Source organism: Gopherus flavomarginatus, chromosome 8 (genome assembly GCF_025201925.1).
Source record: "Gopherus flavomarginatus isolate rGopFla2 chromosome 8, rGopFla2.mat.asm, whole genome shotgun sequence".
In the NCBI taxonomy this organism is placed as follows: Eukaryota; Metazoa; Chordata; order Testudines; family Testudinidae; genus Gopherus; species Gopherus flavomarginatus.
This window is the reverse complement of record NC_066624.1, coordinates 13,324,883-13,345,650: the sequence shown is the minus strand read 5'-3', so window position 1 is coordinate 13,345,650 and position 20,768 is coordinate 13,324,883. Positions and strand designations below refer to the sequence as shown.

The following is a 20,768-nucleotide window of genomic DNA, read 5'->3' as shown; positions in this document are numbered from 1 at the left end:
TGAGGAGCACTGTTAGAATCTCATGCTTTCAAGCACCAAAGAAGTGCCTTGTCATCAGTAGCTGAGAAGTGCAGTGACTTATTGCTATTGTTAGAATCTGGCTCGTTAATTTTATTCATTATTTTAAAAATATACTTTAAAGATCATTTTTGCTGTTATTTATGTAGTGTCTTCTTCTACTACAAAAAGTAGCTCCTAGTAACAGAATGCCACAGTCCACTCCCGAGGAACATTTTAAGGAAGTGTTTCCTCAAAAGTAGGTGCTGATGTGGATGGGAAATGGATAAGTGGGTTGCGCTGGCTGGTGGGTTTGGACTCTGTGCAGATGTAAGGGAGAGAGGAGGGGTTCCCTATAGAGAGAGGATCTAGGGTGTGGACTGAGCAAGTCCTGTTCTTTACACAGGAAATGTAGTATGAAGGAACCACATTGGCACAGTGGGGTCCAAATAACTGTTCACTAGCTATACACAATATGCAAGGCTTAGTTTTTTTACTTACACACACACACAGGCATGGAATACAGAGTGTCACTAGAGAGCTCAGAAATTATTTAAAGGGATACTACCCAATTCCTATGTACTACACCTCCCTACACACACGCACACACTTCACCCTCTTCCCACTAGGATGCCTAACTGAGGTAGTGCTCCCCCATCAACATTTCCAAGTACACTGAATATAAAAGCCCTAAGGATTGGTTGTATGCGTCTCACTGAAGAGACCCCAGCTGTGCACAGGGAGTCAGTGCACAGCTGTGGCAACCTCAGAAAGGCCCAGCTGACTGAACAGAATGGGGCTTTCGCAATCAATGTTCCCAGCAATACTCTTTACTGGAATTAAACTACGTATGCTGATGAACTTTGTATGGTCTTCCTGACATTAATTTGAATGGGTAATGAGATGCAGTAACATGCCACAACCCCTAGCACAGACTGGAAACAAATTTTACCAAATGTCATAGTTAGAGCCTTATGGTTTTTGCAAATCTGAAATAACACAAAATAAAACGAAAAACTTTACTCAGCAGCAGTGGCTCCTGCTGCTCCTGTTCCAGAGAGCTGGGCTCAGTTCCCCACACTGGGCATTGCAACCTGGAGTACAAGAGTGCAGCACCCCTGACTCAGATTTGGCCATCAGGATGGAGGGCCAGCTAGGCCAGACCTGAGCAGCACTGCAACTCTATACTCCAGGTCGCAACACATGGAGCAGAGAGCCTGGCCCAGGCCTGCAGGACAGGACCTGCCACCACAAGGTGAGTGCAGGGCAGGCTTGCTCTGCAATCCCCTGCTCCCGCCAGGGGCAGGACCTGATCCCCCCCACCACTACCACAAGCCCCATGGATAAATAGATAAAATGAAATAACATGAAAGTCCCTCAAAATAAAAAAATATATAAACAATTTCACTGGCTCTCATCCTAGTTGTATTATCTTATAATACTTTTCCTCCAAAGGATTCAAAGTACTTTAAAAACCATTATGAGCAATCTCTTAATCCATTTCTCTGCTGTCTTCTGCAAAGGCAGCATCCAGGTAATAATACAAACACCCCTTCGCAACAATTTTGGACCCTGAGAGTAATACTGCAGTAGCCCACTGAAAGTGCAGGAGAATTGAGGAAGGCAAAATATGCTTGCCCAAATTGGATTTTGGGCCAGGACATGGGGGTTAACACCCACACTCTTGTACTCTTGGAAGGCACCATGAAATCTTTAGTGACCACATTAAATGTGGACCAGTTAAGTGCGCTTAATTGTAGTATATTATAGAAATACTTTCTGAGCTGGCGTGTGGAACTTTCAGCCAAGTATTTCAAGTCACTTCTAACATACTATATTTGTCTTTGAAAATTAGCAGTTTGCACTGAGCATCAGGGAACGTTACTATTCAAGTAACTAAATTATAGCATGTTTAGCATTACAAACTATATGTTTTGTAGTACTGAAAACTAGAAGCCTTTTAGGAAGAGGAGCTGTATAAAGAAATTCAGGCCGCATATACTCACCCCAGTAAAAAGAAACATTGTTACTGAGATGAAACAGAATTATTGACAGTACAAATCATGAGCCTGACTGTGCAAACAATTACTAGTGGGCATTGTACCACTAGTACATAGTACCACATAGTACATAGTGCTCATTACTGTGATTTTCACAGTAATGAGCACTATGCCTGGTAAATAAGTGTTTACAGGACCAGGCCCTGTTGTCTTACCCCATGCACTCTCTTTTAATACTTACGTAAGAGGGAAGGTCCTTTCCTGGATCAGTAACTAGGTAAAAGTTAGGAAATAAAGGGTAGGAATAAATGGTCAGTTTTCAGAATGAGATAGGTAAATAGCAGTGTCACCCAAGGAGCCATACTGGGACCAGTGCTGTTCAACATATTCATAAAGGATCTGGAAAAGGGGGTAAATGGTGAAGTGGAAAAATTTGCAGATGATACAAAACTATTCAAGATAGTTAAATCCAAAGCTGACTGCAAAGAATTACAAAAGGCACTCACAAAACTGGGTGACTGGGAAAAGAAATGGCAGATGAAATTCAGTGTTAATAAATGCAAAGTAATGCACACTGGAAAACATAATCCCAACTATATATATAGAATGATGGGGTCTAAATTAGCTGTTACCACTTAAAAAAGAGATCTTGGAGTCATCATGGATAGTTCACTGAAAACATCCACTCAATGTGCAGGGGCAGTCAAAAAAGCTAACAAAATGTTAGGAACCATTAGGAAAGGGGTAGACAATAAGAAAGTAAATATCATAATACCACTATATAAATCCGTGGCATGCCCACATCTTAAATACTGCATGCAGTTCTAGCCCTCCATCTCAAAAATGGTGTATTAGAATTGGAAAAAGTACAGAGAAGGGCAGCAAAATTCTTAGGATGTGGAACACCTTCCATGTGAGGAGAGATTAAAAAGACTGGGACTGGCCATTTTACAAAAGAGACGACTAAGGGGGGGACGATATGATAGAGGTCTATAAATCATGACTGGTGTGGAGAAAGTAACTAGGGACGTGTTATGTACCCCCTTCACTTTGCACAAGTACCAGGGATCACCCAATGTCATTAATAGGCAGCAGGTTTGAAACAAATGTAAGGAAGTATTTCTTCACACAATGCACAGTCAGTCTGTGGAATCGTTACCAGGGGATGTTGTGAAGGCCAAAAGTATAACTGAATTAAAAAAAGAGTTAGGCAAGTTCATGGAGGACAGGTCCATCAATGTCTATTAATCAAGATGGTCAGGGGACACATCTTAGGTGTTCCTAAACCTCTGACTGCCAGAAGCTGGGACTGGGCGACCAGGAGGGATCACTTGATAATTGCCCTGTTTTGTTCATTCCCTCTAAATGGGTGCACTGGCCACTGTAAGAAGACAGGATACTAGGCTAGATGGACTGTTGGTCTGACCTGATGTGGCCATTCTTATGTTCTTATTTTAGCAAATGTAGCTGTAAGGGAAGTGGCAGAGTTGTGGCACTGTAGATGATTAGCTGCAGTTGGTACAAAACATACCATTTAAAAAAAATTAGATCATTGATTTACTTTTAGTCATTTCATCCCATTTGGATCATATTACCATAGAAAGTTCAGTTGTTAATCTAATGCAGGTAGTGAGTCACTCCATCTCTCCTAATTTTTATTCTGTTACCCCTCATTTCTGTGGATGGTATTTGTTTTTGCAGATATATTTATTGGCTGCAGTCACAAAACTTCTAAATGGGTATTTGTCATTGTTCAATTTCAGCAAGTAAGGACATTTTCCTAACGGCAAATTAATGGGAATTTGGGGGACACGCAACTGAAATAATTCTTTCCTCATTTTTTTAAAAATCAAACAGAACCCTTTCAGGTAGACATAATCCCAAAATATGTGAAGGTGATTCCCTGTACCGTGGCATCCTTTCTAGCATTTCACATGGCTACACTGGCACTTTACAGCGCTGCAGTGTGAAAAAACCACCCCCCTGAGCGCTGCAAGATACAGCACTGTAAAGCCTCAGTGTAAACAGCGCTGCAAGCTACACCTGTAGAGGATGTGGAGTACGTGCAGCGCTGGGAGAGCTCTCTCCCAGCGCTGGCGCTGCGACCACACTCGCACTTCAATGCGCTGCCACTGCAGCACTTTGAAATTTCAAGTGTAGCCATACCCTTACTGTGAGTTCTGTGTTTATGTTATTTTAGAAGACTGAAGTGAAAATATTTAATCATAGTTTTCTATTGTGTCATCTTCGTAGAGGGAAACTTGAATTGCTCAAAGGGTGTATCTACTCTACAGTCAGAGGTATGCTTACATCTTGAGTAGGTGTACCCCTACTAGCTTTAATCTATCTAGCACAGCTAAAAATAGCAGTGAAGATGATGTGGCATGGATTAGCAATGTGAGTACATATTCAAGGCTCCAAGTGGGCTTGTCTAGCTTGTGCCAGGGTCCGTACCGCCACATCTTCACTATTATTTTTAGCTGTGTGAGCTAGATTAAAGCTATTGTGGGTACACCTTCCTGAGCTGCAAGCACACCTCCAGTTGCAGTGTAGACAAAAGTAAAGTATCTGGCTTTGTAACCTTCCAACCATCTGGAGAGATTTGCCGGTAATTTACTTGTCATACATAGAGCCCCCAAGAGTTTAAAATCTCCCATATGATCTAGACTTGGCTTTAAAAGTTGAAACCTTGCTACAGCTGCTTACAGCAAAATGTTTATTAGGTCCGATTTGCACGTCAAAGGCAGGACTTAACTGAATTGGTGTAGTGAGACCTAGAGCCAAATGCCACCCCGCTTTCTCTGATACCAGAGTGAATCTATCACTGGGGAAAAGGAAAAACAGTCCCCCTGGCATAATATGGGGGAAGCTATAATTCTGAAAGTTGGTGCTCAAAGGAGTGTTGTAAGAAAATAGTTAAGCAGAAGACGCACAAAGCTCTATCTGATATTAGACAACCTTTCAGTCCTGAATCAAATCACTTCCAGTTCACATTTCAAGCCTGGTAAAACAATAATCAAGGAGCTTTACTAAATAAAATATTAGAAACAAATTAATTGCAGGCCTGTTGGCTCTTCCCAGCTCTTATCTTACCTTATTTTATTTTCATTAATCATTGTTATTGGGGTAGCACCTAGTCGTGGACCAGGGCCTTATTGTGCTAAGCAGCATGCAAACATGCAGAAATACAGTCACTTACAGTTTTATCTGATTTTGCCTTTGCTATTTACAAACTCTAAGCAGTGATTGCTGATTTATTATATTTGTAATCAGGACAGCACCAGCACTTCAGCTTTTCCAGAATGATAGAGATTAGAAAACAGAGGCATGATCTACACAGAACTTTTATGCTAGTTAGGAGGTTTTCTTTAACCTTATAGTTATACTGATACAACCTCTAGTGTGGAGGGCCAGTATAGTTTAAGCCAGTGGCTCTCAAACTTTTTTTACTGGTGACACCTTTCACATAGCAAGTCTCTGAGTGCGACCCCCCTCCTTACAAATTAAAAACACTTTTTAATATATTTAACACCATTATAAATGCTGGAGGCAAAGCGAGGTTTGGGGTGGAGGTTGACCGCTCTCAACCCCCCATGTAATAACCTTGCGACCCTCTGAGGGGGTCCCAACCCCCAGTTTGAGAACCCCTGGTTTAAGCAGTATAATGTTGGTGTATAGACAAGCCATGAGTTAGCTTTGGCATGACTGGTTAAAGAACAAAGAGGGTGCTCCAACTTACAGTTTTTGCTGGGGCTGTTTCTCTTGGCCTTGTAACTTCAGAAGTCTGGTGCTAATTAAGTGAATCATACTCTTTGACTCTTATTCATAAAGAATTCACTAATGCTTATTCATTCTGAGAAATATGCAGCTATGTGTTTGCCAGACAACGCATGTATAACTCTTGTCCAACTGTGGAGTACTTGAGTCACACAGTCACTCAAATTCAAGTGGGATGTATTTTGAGAAATATGTAGCTCTGAGGAAAACGCTCATGCTGCCTTTGGTGTAATTCTGTTTACCATCAAACTATGTAACTGGAGCAATATGTCAGTGGCTAGAAACCTGATTGGGATGTGGAGTTATTTTGCTGATTCACTTTGGCAACCAGACAAGGTTGCTTCTGTTTGTTACAAAAAGGGTTAAAATATCTTCCTTTGAGCTGGAGAGAAACTCAGAGGGGTGGGTGGGTGTCCTGGCTGGTTCTCATGCTGTTGCTTGTATAGCATAAAGGTGGGTATCCTGGAGGGAAAAATCCTAGAAACAGCCAAGCTCATGGAGGGGAAAAAAGTCTGAGGGTTATGATTTGTGGTTATGTTTGTTAACAAGGTGAAATTCAGAAAGTGGGTACGTCTTTGTATCACACTCAAGATATCTGTGAACAGGGGATGCTTTCATTCCACCCACAGGTCCTATCTTCCCCCACTAGAGTCCCCTGGGCTGCTTGATAGATGAATAGAGATGTCTTGTGAGCTATTGCATCCTTCCAGTTAGTGGCTTGGTTATTGTCGTGAAGCGGTGTCACTATGGGTTTCAGCAAACACCTTTGCTGCCTTCAGCTTTGGGCATTTGCTAGCAGTATTCTTGACTGGCTACTCCTCTCCAGAGTAATAGCATTGGGTGTAGCTGTGGAAATACAGGGAAGATGTTACAATTCTCTTTTCTGTGTACTGCACCTTTAAATGACTTTCTAAAAGATGTGCTCTTCTTGAGCCGCAAGTTACTGGGCTTGATACAGGAATTACTTGGTGCATTTCTGTGGCCTGAGTTATGCAGAAGCTCAGATGAGATGATTCTAGTAGTCCATCTGCCATTATAATCTATGTAAGGAGTTTGCCTGCCTGTGCTGAGTGGCTGTCCTCTGGGTTGAGTCAGTATGAGTACCACAGAGATAGAGAAAGTGTGTGAGACAAGGGCTATATATGTACCTAGATAGACATCTATATAGACTTACTTTCTTTCACTGGTAGGAAACAGATCTCCCCGGATGAAAGTACATGGTTGTCTTTTTGCTTGTAAGCAAAAAACACAAAGAAAATTTTATGCAGCCTTATTCCTCGTTTTGTTTCAGTCTGGTTGGTTTTGAATTAGTGGATAAGACTAAAAGGATGGCTGACATGACTGATCAGTCACTAGACCATTTGATTAGCTTGATCTTAAAATTAACTTCCACCCACTTGCAGGGCATGACAGGCTATGTGCCATCATTATAGCCAAGTTTAGTCCATATCGCCACTACGTGGCCTTAGTGTTTGACATCATAGGGATGTGTGTGACCTCAGACACTTGTTTAAATCCAGTTGGAGCTAATTCCGTGAGGCTTACATTGGCCAGGTCAGGCTCTGGGGACTTGTTCACACTAGCAAGGGTATGAAAGAAAAACAGGAAAATGCAGCCAGAGCTCATTGAGTAATCACCATGATTAAAAATACCTGCCTCCATTCATATCAGCAGTTTGGATTAAATCTTGTGTGCACCCCCAGTAGATCAAGAAGGGGAAAATAATTGAAGGTAAAAAGCTGCCTTTCTGTTTGACTCTTACTGGGATGAACAAGTGGGACAACTTTCTCCTGTTTCCCTACAGATAAGAGTTGGTATGTTTTTGTGGTTTAGGTTTTACATTTTAGAGTAGGAATAATCAAAGAGAGGGCTGTGAGAAGAAACAGCTCTCTGCTCTTTTAGTAATTCTAAAAATACCCCATAGATCAAGTGCATGTCCTCCTTCCTTCGGCTGAGATCTAGTGTTTGTTTAACAATGGGAATTTACTAGATTTGTATTTAAATAATGCCCTAATTAATGGTACTAAAAGCCTTATCGTCAAAAGAATAACCCGCCAGGTGGAATCCTTCTTGCTTTTTAAAAAAATACAAATTGTATCTTTGCTCCTCTCCTCCTTAATTCCTTCTGTGCAGCTCATGGCCTGACTCCAAAGACCCTAAATAATTCTGCCTCCCCCTAACCCTTCTTTTTCTAATGCTATTTATTTTCCATTCTTCTTTTCTTCAACTTCTCCTTCTCTATGTTGGTCACTTCAGCCCCTTCTCCCAATATTTGCTTTGCATTTTCTTTGATGCACCATCTACAGACTCTTGTTTTCTTCCAGTGTGTCATGTGCTCCTCCACCTTCAAAACACAAGGGGCTGGATTCTTGGCTGGTGTAAATCAGCAATGGTTCTATTGATTTACTCCTGCTGAGGATCTGGTCCCATTGTGCGTATGAAGTGTGGCCTTCCTGCTTTAACTTCCTCACTGGCCATCATCCCATTGCCATTTACAGGGCAAGGTGATTTTTGGATCCCACAGAAGGAGCTCAGTTTCCCCTCCCATCACCAAATAGTTCCTGTTCCCACACCGAGCCCCCATCCTATTAATTCTGACCCTCTCTGCCCCTCCAGAGGTTATTCATTCTCCCAGGCCTGGGAGCACTGCAGTGAGGTTCCTTCTCACCCTTCCAGGCTGGGGGCCAGCTCCAGGAGCTCTTCACCCCCCACCCCGCTCCTTCCCAGGCTGGGTACTGCTGAGGGAGGGAGGGAGGAGAAGCTGTGGTCCCCTAGTGCCTGTTGCCCCCAGGAGGGGATGGGGAAGGAGAACCACCCTGAGCCACTGGGCTCTTTAGCTCTTTTCTGAGACTGGCTTTAGGCTGCGGAGGCGAAGGGGAGTGGGACAGAGCTTTTTCCAATAGCAGCTCTGATTGGTTGCTCAGCCCCAAGAGGAAGGCAGTTGGGGTAAGCAGCCAATCAGAGGGGGGTTCTCTCCCCAGGAAGGGCTTAAATTCATTAGAGGGCTGGAGAGTCTCTGTCCTCCTGAGGCTGGTCTCTGGCCTCTGCCAAAATCCTGTCAGAGTGAAAACGTCATGAAAATGGGCCACATCGAGAACTTGCAGTAGATGTTACCACCAGCTGGATTGTGGGATGGCAGATGAAGAGAGATTTCCCGAGTTTACTGCCAAGAGCAGACTATTAAGCCTGCATATTATTTGCATTCTCAGAACCTAAAGAGGATTGACTGTTTTTACTAGAGTGAATTCTTATGGCACAGCTAAACCTCTGAAAGTTTCTGCCAGCATCTACTTTCCTCCATGCACTTTGAATTCCTGGACCACTAAATATCTGTGTTAAATCCTCTTGGATTCCAGTTTGCCCTGGGAAATTCAATCTATGTGAAGTGGTTTTCCCCCGCCCCCAGCTACTTTGTAACCTACCAATTGAGGGGTAATTGGCTGTTTTGGAGAGGATCTAAAAAAAGGTTTAGACACACCCTTAATATCACATGTCTTAAAACTGGCATTCAGTTCATTGTTGTTTTAGTCCATTTTCCTCACCATTGTTAGCGTTTATGAAGTATAACTCATTATTAAAAAGACTCCAGAATCTCTCATTTTTGGGCCCACGTCCTTTCGATTTTGTTACCTACAATCAGTTGGGCCTTTCGGTAAGATAAATGTGAGTCTCAGACATGTAGATGTGGCAAGGATGTAGACCAGCAATGTTACTGCTGTTTCCATTTATAACTTGTATTGTGGTAAAATGCAAGAAGCCCCAGTTGGGCTGGAAGACCATTGTACTAGGCACTGTAATTATAGCAACAATACCTAGCTCCTACATAGTGCTTTTCATCCTTTGATCTCAAAGTGCTTGCGGTATCATTATCCCCATTTTACGGATGGGGAAACTGAGGCACAGGATGATGCAGCTCACCCAGTATCCAGCGGCGGAGATGGAAGTAGCACCCATGTCTTCTGAGTCCCGGTCCAGTGCTCTATCCACTAAGCTATTGTATAAAAGACAATCCGTGACCGAAGGAGTTTAAGGTCTAAACATAGGATGAGATGCAAGATGTGGAGCTAAACAATTTGGGTGGAGAGGACCAGGTAATGGTGGAAGGATTATATTTAGTACAGTAAACAGCAGTTCCAGCATGCCCATTGCCTAGCTATTTGAATAATTTTTGTTTTGTTTTTAAGCATGTGGAGTGACGGAGAGAGTCACAGTGTTGGTTTCATCCTGATAGCAGAGTCTCTTGCATTTTGACTCCGCTTGCATGAGGAATGTCTGCTGTTTAGCGATAGTGGCTTGACATTTCCTGTTGCTGACCTCTTGCAACATCTCCATGGGCAGCAAGGCTTTCTGGATGTGTCCACTCTCCAAATGGTAAAGTCAGCATTCTGCAGCATCCTCAAGGATCTTAAATGTATGTTTTCCAAACCACTCCCAAATTTCTCAGGGTCATGAAGCTTTGAAAAGGTCACACAAGGCCAACAATGCACATGAGTCTCCCAGTGCAGTTGCAGGATAACGCTGCTGATTCCCATCCTAAAATAATGGATGTTCAGTGTGGAAGAACAAGACATCTGGGAGTGGGCCGCCTCATTCCAACTGTCTCCTAAAAGTTTCCTGGTGGTGGTTTAAAAAGGAGGAATGGTTGTGTTGGGAAAAAGTTTTGACCGATTTCTAATAAGGTGCAAATCAGTACAGTATAGCTCTGTTGAGCTCACTGAATCTATGCTGCTTTACAACAGCAAAGGATCTGTCTGTCCCATAATATTGGCTAAAATCCTGTCCACACTGAGGTCCTAACTGTATGTGCTGCAGTCCTTTATAATATGGTTCTGCCATACTTTTCCTGACTTATGTGGACAGGATATTTTTTCCTGCTAAATGTTTTGGAGAAAACATGCTGTAGATCATTACACAGGAGGTTTGGCTAATCCGGTTGCAACTGGCACAATCTTAGTGTAGAAAGGCTAGCATTGAAATCGGTGGAAGTTAGGTGCCTCAATACGTTTGAGGATCTGGGCCTGAGTCTCATGACTGTAGAAAGGGGAATGAACTGATGGAGATATTGCATCATACAACGTAAAAAGGCATTAGTGTTCCTCGTTCCAGTGTTGTTAACTCCGGTTTGTTTTTCCACCTAGTTTGGAAGGGTAGCTTATGAATGTTTTTTGTCTCATTTTGCCCTTCCCCCTTCTTATCCCTTTGGCTTTTCACACAATTACAGACTGAGTCTGTGTGGCTGTATGAAAGGCATTTCCTCCTGTTACATTTAAAAAATAAATAAATCCTAGAATTCAGCACAGCAGCTGCTTTCCATTAGTGCTACATACACGCACGCTAGGAGGGCAGAGTGTGATGCTTCAGACACTGTTGGGTAGCAGAAATCCTTCAGAAACTCTGTCAGGAAAAGCCTCTGGAATGCAAACTGGGGGGGGGGGGGGGGGGGGGAAGAAAGAACTCAGTGGCTTTGGGCCCTGCTTTCTACTCAGGCAAACCTCCTCAAGAAAGTGATGAATAGGGCCTTTTCTACGAACTGTTCCTTGCTCCAGAGATCTCTGTAGGGCATGGAGTCAAGCGCTGTCTCAGACGTCAGGGAATTTTGACCCCTTGTTGATCCTCAGAGAGAATTTTTATTGATATTAATATCGTCTTGCTGCTTATCTAGCCTTTCTGGTGGCAATTAATACTGTATTATTTGTGATCCTTGTGAAAAGGCCTTTAACCTTTCTTAAGTTTCAGGATGAAAACTCTCTCTGCATGCAAATTAGTCTTTATTAAGATCCTATCACTCATCAGCTTCACTGTCACTAGAGGGTTTTTTTCTTTCTTAAACTTCTCTCTCTCACAATGACCAGTGCTGATCACAATGGGAATGTTTTAACTACCACGCTGTTATGCCTACCATGCCTGTTATGCCTGCTTAGAGCAGCCAGGGGCCTATCTCCATTAGCGCTCTCACTAGTGATGGTAGCAACTGTGGCAAATTTTTAAGACCAGCCTAGTGCAGAAGAGGCTGTGGATTCTTTTTTGATATCTGGTAAGTCAGGGTCAGGTTTGGATCCCCTGACTTATACTAGCAGCTGCCTTCAGTAGGACTATTTGTGGAGTAAGATACTACTGAACTTGAGTAAGGGGATCAGAATCTGGCCCGCAAAGTGCAGTTTTGCTGTGCTCGTCATACAAAGAGCACTGTGAGGTTCCACATTTGTACTGGTTCAATAGCTTTCAGGTCTAATTTTCTCAGGGGATCTGAAAGTTGAGCAGTACTCTTGCTGGCTTCACTATGATCAACTCTAGAATCTTTTTCAGGGAGGCTGGACAGGGGAAACTGAGGGCAGAATTTGGCCCTGTCAGTGGAATTTAGTAAACAATTATGTTGATGATGCGTGAGCAAGAACAGAACGCAGCTCGCTGCCCTGTGTTTACTCTGGTGGGCTAACTGGAGGTGCGTCCTGCAGGATGAATGACTCAAATTCAACCCTTAGAGACATATGGGGAGATAATGTTTGTGTTTGACATATATATTGGTAGTGGTCAACAGTGTAATCAACAGTCCCCGTCTATGCTGTATTCTGTTATGCTGTATTCTGTTAATTCAGAGAAGAAGATCCTAGCATTTAAATGAACTGTAAACACAGGATATTGCTGTGTTCATCTATCGTTGAAATGTGTAGCCAATCAGCTGTGAATGGTGGAAAAACAGGCAATTGCCTTATGTTAATTCCTGTAGCTATGTCCTGGTGATGGACCTACTTCAAAGTTGACCTGATTGCCTATTATAAACCAAGGGACTTTGACTTGTCAAAGAAGGCCTGAAATTGTATAAAAGATCCTTGGGTCCTGATCCTGTCTTCTCAGATCTGCTTAAGCTTCACCAGAGGAAGTTTGAGTCGCAAGATTGAGGTCCCAGTTAAGCTGGAACACCCTGAATATACGTTGGACTGTAACCTGTGCACTAAATTCTAAGAGAACTCTTTGCAACTACAAAGCTCACCATCTCTGCTATGAATCTGAACCTCAAGAATTAAACTCCAGTGTCTCATGACCCAGAGTATTGAAAATGTTGCTGCGAATGGCCATGCCTTTATTTGACCTGATATTTTTATCAGCAGAAATCAATATACATATTGCATTTTTGAAAAGCCCTTGCCTAATGGGTTAGTGCCATGGGAAAGCTCGCATGTTGCACATGGTTAGTACAGCTGATTGAAAGACTGGCGAGGATACATCCGCTGTATTGATACACCAGCCACTGCACTGTGTCTGTCAGCTCTCATTACACTTTAGAAATGGTGAAGTTCCAAGGATTCAATCAATTAATGCCTCTCATGCCTTTCTATTGATAGATTGTCATTTTCTCTCTCTACATTACCATGACAGACAACCATAGTCCAGGGCATATTATCCATAATCTTTGACGACTGTTCTTTCTGAAGTACAAGTAATTTACAACATAGCCAGTGGACTACAACCCTGCTTGACTTAGGTTCTTAAATTCTGAGTCTGTTTAAAATATTTCAACAAATATTTTTCTGGTAGAGCTCATTGTTTGTTTTTTAATTTGAGTATTTGTTCATTGAAAGCTTGGAAAAACTTTGCTATGCTTCCTCTCCCTCCCAAATCACTGTTTCATACTTAAGACAATAATAGCGATGTGATCTAGTGCTAGATGTAGATTCTTTGTGTGCCCTTCAATAAGTCACTTAACCTACATATGCCTCAGTCAGTCCAGCTGTAAAATTGGGTAAATGCAGGAGCTGATTTGACTGCAGATGCTGCCTGTCAGCTGAATCATCACTGTACATTTAAAAAAAATTATCAAATTGAAAAAAATGGTTACATTTAGAAGCATGACTGTTTAAAATTTAACCAAGTTCTAGCAAGACTCTTGGTGAGCAGATGAGATTATAAAGTGATAATATAAATGTATAACAGATGAAAACTAAGCAGGAAAAGCTAGCCAGCGTGGAATCAACATTGCGCCAAATTCTGATCTCATTTGTAGTGGCGTAAATTACTCAGAATCTGGACCATCCTGTAAAAATGAGTAGAGATCTGAGGATCTGCAAATTTGTCAGTTTTAGTTTATTGAACACTTTCATGACACTTAATTTCAAATAGATTTCCCCCTACCTGAAAGAAAATCTAATGCAATAAACATTTACAATATATAAGGAGCAATGAAAAAAACAAGACAAAACTTCCTGTTGATCACCACTTTAACCAGACTACATGGGAAAGATAGACATTGCAGAAGAAAGACCATGACAAAACATTAGGAAAAAGAGAAGAGATTATCTGAAAGGTATAATGCCTCGCCATGATTGCAAAGAAAAAAATCATAGCAGACAGATATGCCTTGCAGAAGAGAAGAATGAGGGGGGATTTGATAGCTGCTTTCAACTACCTGAAAGGGGGGTTCCAAAGAGGATGGATCTAGACTGTTCTCAGTGGTAGCAGATGACAGAACAAGGAGTAATGGTCTCAAGTTGCAGTGGGGGAAGTTTAGGTTGGATATTAGGAAAAAACTTTTTCACTAGGAGGGTGGTGAAGCACTGGAATGGGTTACTAGGGAGGTGGTGGAATCTCCTTCCACAGAGGTTTTTAAGATCAGGCTTGACAAAGCCCTGGCTGGAATGATTTAGTTGGTGATTGGTCCTGCTTTGAGCAGGGGGTTGGACTAGATACCTTCTGACGTCCTTTCCAACCCTGATATTCTATTATTAGCTTTCAATTATTATTATTGTCTAACAGTTATTTGAAGATAGCCTCAAACCAGCTGTATTTTAAAAAGGTTTAATTCAATCAGTGTCTAATGCAGGGCTTTTCTATTCACTTCAGTGGGCTGGTCCTCTCACTATAGGTTCTCATAGTTTTGGGTCTAAATTACATTAGTTTACCCATCTGTAGAGTTGATATAAAAATTTTCCCCTCATGTGTCTAATAAATATTGTTAAAACACTTTGAGTCAGAAAATGGCCAAATAAAGAGCAGATTAAAGTCTATTGGAGCAGGTATTGCATTTAAATTGATATTATTTATTAATGAAACCTGTTTGCTCCTTAAATTCTGGCATATTATATCATTTATCTTCCACAACAAAGGACAAGATTTTTTTTGATTGTAGAGCTGTCTTGCTAAAACTGTCATATTTCCGTTGTTCTTTTGTATCTGAAGGAGCACTGGAAAATACAAACTGGAGCCACTTAACTTTGTATGATCTTGAAAACTAGATTTAACTTTTGTTTTAGTCAAGGGGGGAAATGATGCTCTCCGCTGACGACTGATCAATAGACCTATTTGCGATAGGGTTTTGAAGCTTGTGGCCAAAAGCTGATTGCATTAAATCCAAAATAGATTTGATCTAACAGATGAACTCAGCTTCCACATGTGTAGCATAGCCCAGGATGCCGTTCCAATGCAAATACTTAATTCTTTTTTAATAATACTGACAGGGTAGCACAGTGACTGCTGTAGGGAGACACCATAGGACAGACAGGAGCGGTGCCAGGGTTTCTGGCACCCTAGGCAGAATTCGGGGGGATGGCATTTTGTGCGCTCCCCATGGGGTGCGCGGGAGCTTCCAGTTCTGCTCCCGTCGCACTGCCGAAGAAGGACCCTCCGCCGAAATGCCGCAGGCGACAGCGGCGGTCATAGAGCTGCTCAATTGCCTGCCGCTGTTTTCCGCGGCACGTCGGCAGAAGGTCCTTCTTCGGCGGTGCGGGAGCAGAACCGGAAGCTCCCGTGCGCCTCGTGGGGAGCACACAAAATGCCGCCCCCTGAATCCTGGCACCCTAGGCGACCGCCTAGAGTCGCCTAATGGAAGCGCCGTCCCTGAGGACAGAACGTGTGAATTCTCAGCAGCTCATCTCTCTTACTGAAGTTGTTTGGACTTAAATAACATTTTTTTTAAAAATGCCAAATTGGTCCTTTTTGCATGATTTTGACAGGATTTTACAGTAGCATGGATGGAGCTGTGTCTGTTTAGTAAATAGCAATTGTAAAGATTCAGTATTCTGAGGCTGGGACATGTTACTCTTAGCTGAGCATATTTAATTGCTTCTTTCCTTTAATGTAAACTTTGATCCTGACTTCCTGAAAAGACGGCTGTGCTGTGGAGAAGCAATGCTGCTTTGTTAGTTTTGGGGCGGGGGGAGAGAGAAGAGGGTTGTTACTGAAAAGTGAAGAAAAGACTTGTGGTTGGAGTTAGTGGAGTGCTGTGGGCAGCTTCATTTTCGGGACCCCTCCCTCAGGACCCAGCCAAGAAAAAGAACATTCTATCTTATCTCCCCTTCCCACCCCTTATCCCCTGTTTTTTATTCTTTTTTTCTTCATCCTCCTCCTATATTATAAGTAATAGGAAGTAAATGAGAATAAAGTGAGGTACCTTGATTGTTTTTGTAGTCAAACTTTTTTTTTCCACAGATCACTTGAAAATTGCAGAGGGTCTCGGCGGACCACTTAATGATCTTTCCAAAGGTTGTTTGTACCATTAGCTGACTATTGTAAAGTGCTTTGGATAAGAGCGCTTTATTAAAAAAAACTTAATAACCTTTCCTTGGCCCGCCTGAATGGAGTTCTCAGACCACAGTTTGAGAACTTCTGGCCTAGATGAAAGCTTGTATTTGCATTACACTAACGTGAAAAATGTATGAAAATAAAAAGTATAGATGATGCATAAATGGAAAATAAAAGTTAATTTCCTCTGAAGAAACATATTAAATTTGGAAAAAAAAAATATATGTATTCAGATAGCTTTTTTTTTTTTTTACACTTTTTTTCTTTACAAAATCAACCTCATTGTTTTTGATGAAGTGAAACATTTAATTCATTTTATCTTCAAAAATATTTGTATCTATGTCCTCTCGGTAGAATTCACTTAATTTCTTACTGTAGTGGCTTTTAGCATTTTCGTCCATTCTTCTGTCAAAAAAACACGCAAAATAAATCAACAGTTTTCTTTAGAGATTCACCTCTACCCTGCAATTGCACTGTTATTGTGTCACAAATAACATTGATGGTCTTAACGATGATCTTCTCTTTCCCTTTTTTAAATTGATTACATTGTCTCTAGTTTCATTGAAAAATAACTTCCTGCTTTTTTTACACTGCTCATCAGATATATCAGAGGAACCTATATTTTCTGTTAATGATAGTACCTGCGTCTGCTTTCACTGAGCTATAGTCATTTTGAACTTCCCTGACAAAACTGAGGCTAACAATTGTGCAGCATTCAAAAAACTTGTATCAACCTTTTGCAGCAATTTGCTGACAGCATTAATTCTTTGAAGTAAATGGTCCCACAAAAGAGTAAAAAAACAGCAACATCCTACGTATCAAACTTTTCTGCTAATGATTTTGCTTCAGTTTTCGCATGTAGTTTTTCAGAATTTGATGTGTCTGTGTCTAATAAGGTTTTCTTTATATCATTATAGCTCATTTTCAAAGCCAAAACAGCATCTGCATGAACAGATCACCTGGTGTCACAAATTCTTTTGACTGTCAAATGTTTTTCATTTGCCTGCTTCAAATGTGATTGTAGCATACTCCACCAATGCGTGGAAACCAAAAAAAGGTATACACATTTTGAACAAAGTAAAAAAAAAAAAAAAAGTGTAGCTCCCTCACAAGATTCGGCTGTAGCTTAATTTTAAGAAATGGCGGGAACATGGTATGACTAAGGCCTTGGCTACACTGGCGCTTTACAGCGCTGCAACTTTCTCGCTCAGGGGTGTGAAAAAACACCTCCCTGAGCGCAGCAAGTTACAGCGCTGTAAAGCCCCAATGTAAACAGAGCCCCAGCTCCAGGGAGGTGGAGTACGTGCAGCGCTGGGAGAGCTCCCCCCCAGCGCTGGCACCATGTCCACACTCGCACTTCAAAGCACTGCCGTAGGAGTGCTCCTGCGGCAGCGCTGTCCAGCTGCAAGTGTAGCCATACCCTAAAGCAGAAGGGCTTGCATTGTTCAGTCTTGCCTATAGACCTGAATATTTTCCTACCATATTTGCAGCGTTATCAAAACTCTGTCCATGAAAAAATTTCGTGTCCGAACCTAAATTTGCAGTGATTTCTAAAACACTTGTCTCTAGACATTCAGAAGTGTGGGATATTAGTGGGACAAAACAAAGAAATCGCTCTATAACTTCACCATTGCCAGTCACATATCTTAAAATTAGTGTTAATTAGGCTACATGACTCGCATCTGGTGTTAAATAGTCTATTCGGAATAGTATTTGGCATCCTTTACTTCATCAGTGAATTGGTTTCTGAGCTGCTGTGCCATTATAGTGATGAATTCGTTGTAGGTTTGGTGTGTTAAAAAGTTGGAGTTCCCTGAGCCACAATACTGATAATTTTTCAAATGTTCTTTGAGAAAATTGTCAAATTCACTAAGATATTCAAAACAGGTTAAAAAATTATCTTTTTGATTTGACATGGAGGACTCATGATGTCATCTTAGAGGAGGGGTTGGCAAACGACGGCCCGCGGGTCGGATCCGGCCTCTCAGGACTTTGGATCCGGCCTGCGGGATTGCCCCCCATGGTGCTGTGGGCCCCGTGCTGCTCTCAGAAGCAGCCAGCACCACTTCCCTGCAGCCCCCGGGCAGGGGGGAGAGGATTTCATGTGTTGCCTATGTCTCCAGGCACTGCCTCATGCAGCCCCCATTGGTCGGGAACGGGGAACCGCAGCCAATGGGAGCTTCGGGGGAGGTATCTGGAGGCACAACAAGGGCAGCGCACATGGAGCCCTCTGCCCCCCCCCCCCGTCCCCCAGGGGCCACAGAACTTCCTAGAGCAGCGCGGGGCCGGAGCCAGGGCAGGCATGCAGGGAGCCTGCCTTGGCCCTGGTGCCTGCCGCTGCCACCCCGGAACTGCTTTAGGTAAGCGGCGCTGGGCCGGAGCCCGAACCTGGCCTGCACCCCACCCCCCAACTCCCTGCCCTAAGCCCCCTGCCTGCACCTCGCACCCCTCCTGAACCCCAACTGCCTGCCCTGAGCCCCCTTGTACACCTGCACCCCAGCCCCCTGCCCTGAGCTCCCTGTTGCACCCTCCCCCCCCAACTCTCTGTCCTAAGCCCCCTGCCTGCACCTCACACCCCTGCTGCACCCCAACTCCCTGCCCGGAGTTCACTTGTACACTTGCACCCCTCCTGCACCCCAACCCCCTGCCTTGAGCCACCTCATCTGCCCCACACCCCTCCTCTGCCCCAATCCCTTGCCCTGAGCCCCTACTGCACACCGCACGCCCTCCCACACCCCGCCCTCTGTCCGGCACCCCAACCCCCTTCCCCGGCCCTGTATACAATTTTCCTACCCAGATGTGGCCCTCGGCCCAAAAAGTTTGCCCACCCCTGTCTTAGATACAGTTCCAAAGAAGACAGCAGTTTGATCGAGGCAACAACACGTCTCAGCACTTTCCTCCAATAAGAACACTCCTTTTCAAACTGAGCTGATAAGTCAGAATCAATTCATCCAGATGATTTACACTGTTGAATGAACTTACACACAGCATTAATATAAGTTTTAGAAGTTTCGTGATCAGCAATATGTCTTGCAAAGTTTCTCCAATTAGAGTGCCCATTGACAAATGTTTATTTTCCTTTACTATGGTCAGGGAATAATTTGCAAACAATAACAGTAGACTGCCTTAGTGGTTTCCGAAAAAATCAACCAAATTCTCATTTCGGTCATGCCGTTTTTCTTCATCCTCAGAAAATGGGACTCATGAAGACCTCTAAATTGCTTTAGTCCTGCAACCTCATACTCTTTTCTCAAATTTTCTATATTACCTATGTTTTTTGGTTTATTTACTAAGAAATATTCTATCATATCAAATTAAACAGATTTTGACCATAATGCAATGTCTTCAGGGTAGGTTTCTTCCCTTACTTTGACAAAATTACCAATATTTTGTAGTTCTATTGTCACTTTTGAGTCCACTTGTTCAACTTTTGCAGTTGTGGTTTCCCCGCAACTCGGCAAGTGATCAAATAATTCAGATGTTTCCTTGTCCATACTTTTTGATGAATGTCAACTATTCAGTACTTCAAGCTTTTTAAAATAAGATGACAAACTGTCTTTTTGCTTAGCTGCTTCTTCTTGCCTTGCCTTCATTTTTTGCATTTTTGACTGCCAGACTCATAGTGTCTCTTCATTATTGCTAAAAAAAAAACAAACAAAAAAAACAACTGATCTTGATTTTAGGCAAAATCTAAAAGAGCAGGGGCATAGCCATGGGTGGGCCTGGATGGGCCGTGGACCACTTAATTAGGTTTAACGCAGTTAATCCTACATTTTTATCAGACTCTGTAAAAATGGGATTTTGAATCCTTACATACTTGTGGCAAATCACAGGCATTGTTGCAAAGTGCGGGGGAAGGTGCTTTTGTTCAGTTGGATAATTGATCAAGCAGACAGACTTTGATTGGCAAATGACAGTTTCCTTAGTTGTTGTTATGCTATTGCTGAGACAACAAAAAAATGGCAAAGCAAAATTCTTTGCTAGACTACTTCAAAAAAACCCACGTTTAGATCACAGTTCTTGGAATAAATTTGCAGAATGCAGAAAGCCTGGACTGCTTTGCTACTTGCAACGCTTATTAAATTCAGTCTTTCGTCAGATTTGTCCTGCATTTGGGGCCCCCTGTCTTTGGGGACCCCGTGCCACCACATGGTTTGTTTCATGGTAAATCCACCACGGGTGAAGTGCAAAATACCTGTGCAAGTCCTTTTTGGTGACTAGTGTCTGGGAACATTCAGCAATGTTCAGTTTCCTTGCTGGGTAGAATGAATCTGTGTCTCTCACATTGTTGAGTGCATTGACTAAAAATTAACACACTGTTTTTATCTTTTATTTCAGTGACTACATCATGGCTACAGGGCCAACAGATGTCATACAGCCACCAGAGGCCGGGGAGACAACTGAGGAATGTGCAGGTAAACAGCTGCTCTTCACATGTGTAGTTAATTTGGCAAGCTGTTGGAAAGCAGGATTCGTTTC

At 42.5% G+C, this 20,768-nt stretch overlaps 1 protein-coding gene across 11 annotated transcripts in view; it reads left to right on the top strand.

Moving 5' to 3' along the window:
- KIAA1210 (KIAA1210 ortholog) overlaps positions 1-20,768 on the top strand; it is a 100,621-nt gene that overhangs the window by 31,521 nt on the left and 48,332 nt on the right. For 8 of the 11 annotated variants that reach the window (XM_050964479.1, XM_050964472.1, XM_050964471.1 and 5 more), the window contains one exon: positions 20,628-20,704. In XM_050964479.1, coding sequence (XP_050820436.1) covers positions 20,628-20,704 — 77 coding nt within the window. Of the gene's footprint in view, positions 1-10,029; positions 10,186-17,206; positions 17,347-20,627; positions 20,705-20,768 lie in introns of those variants that run through there. The other 3 variants (XM_050964475.1, XM_050964478.1, XM_050964482.1) reach the window with 3 other exon arrangements.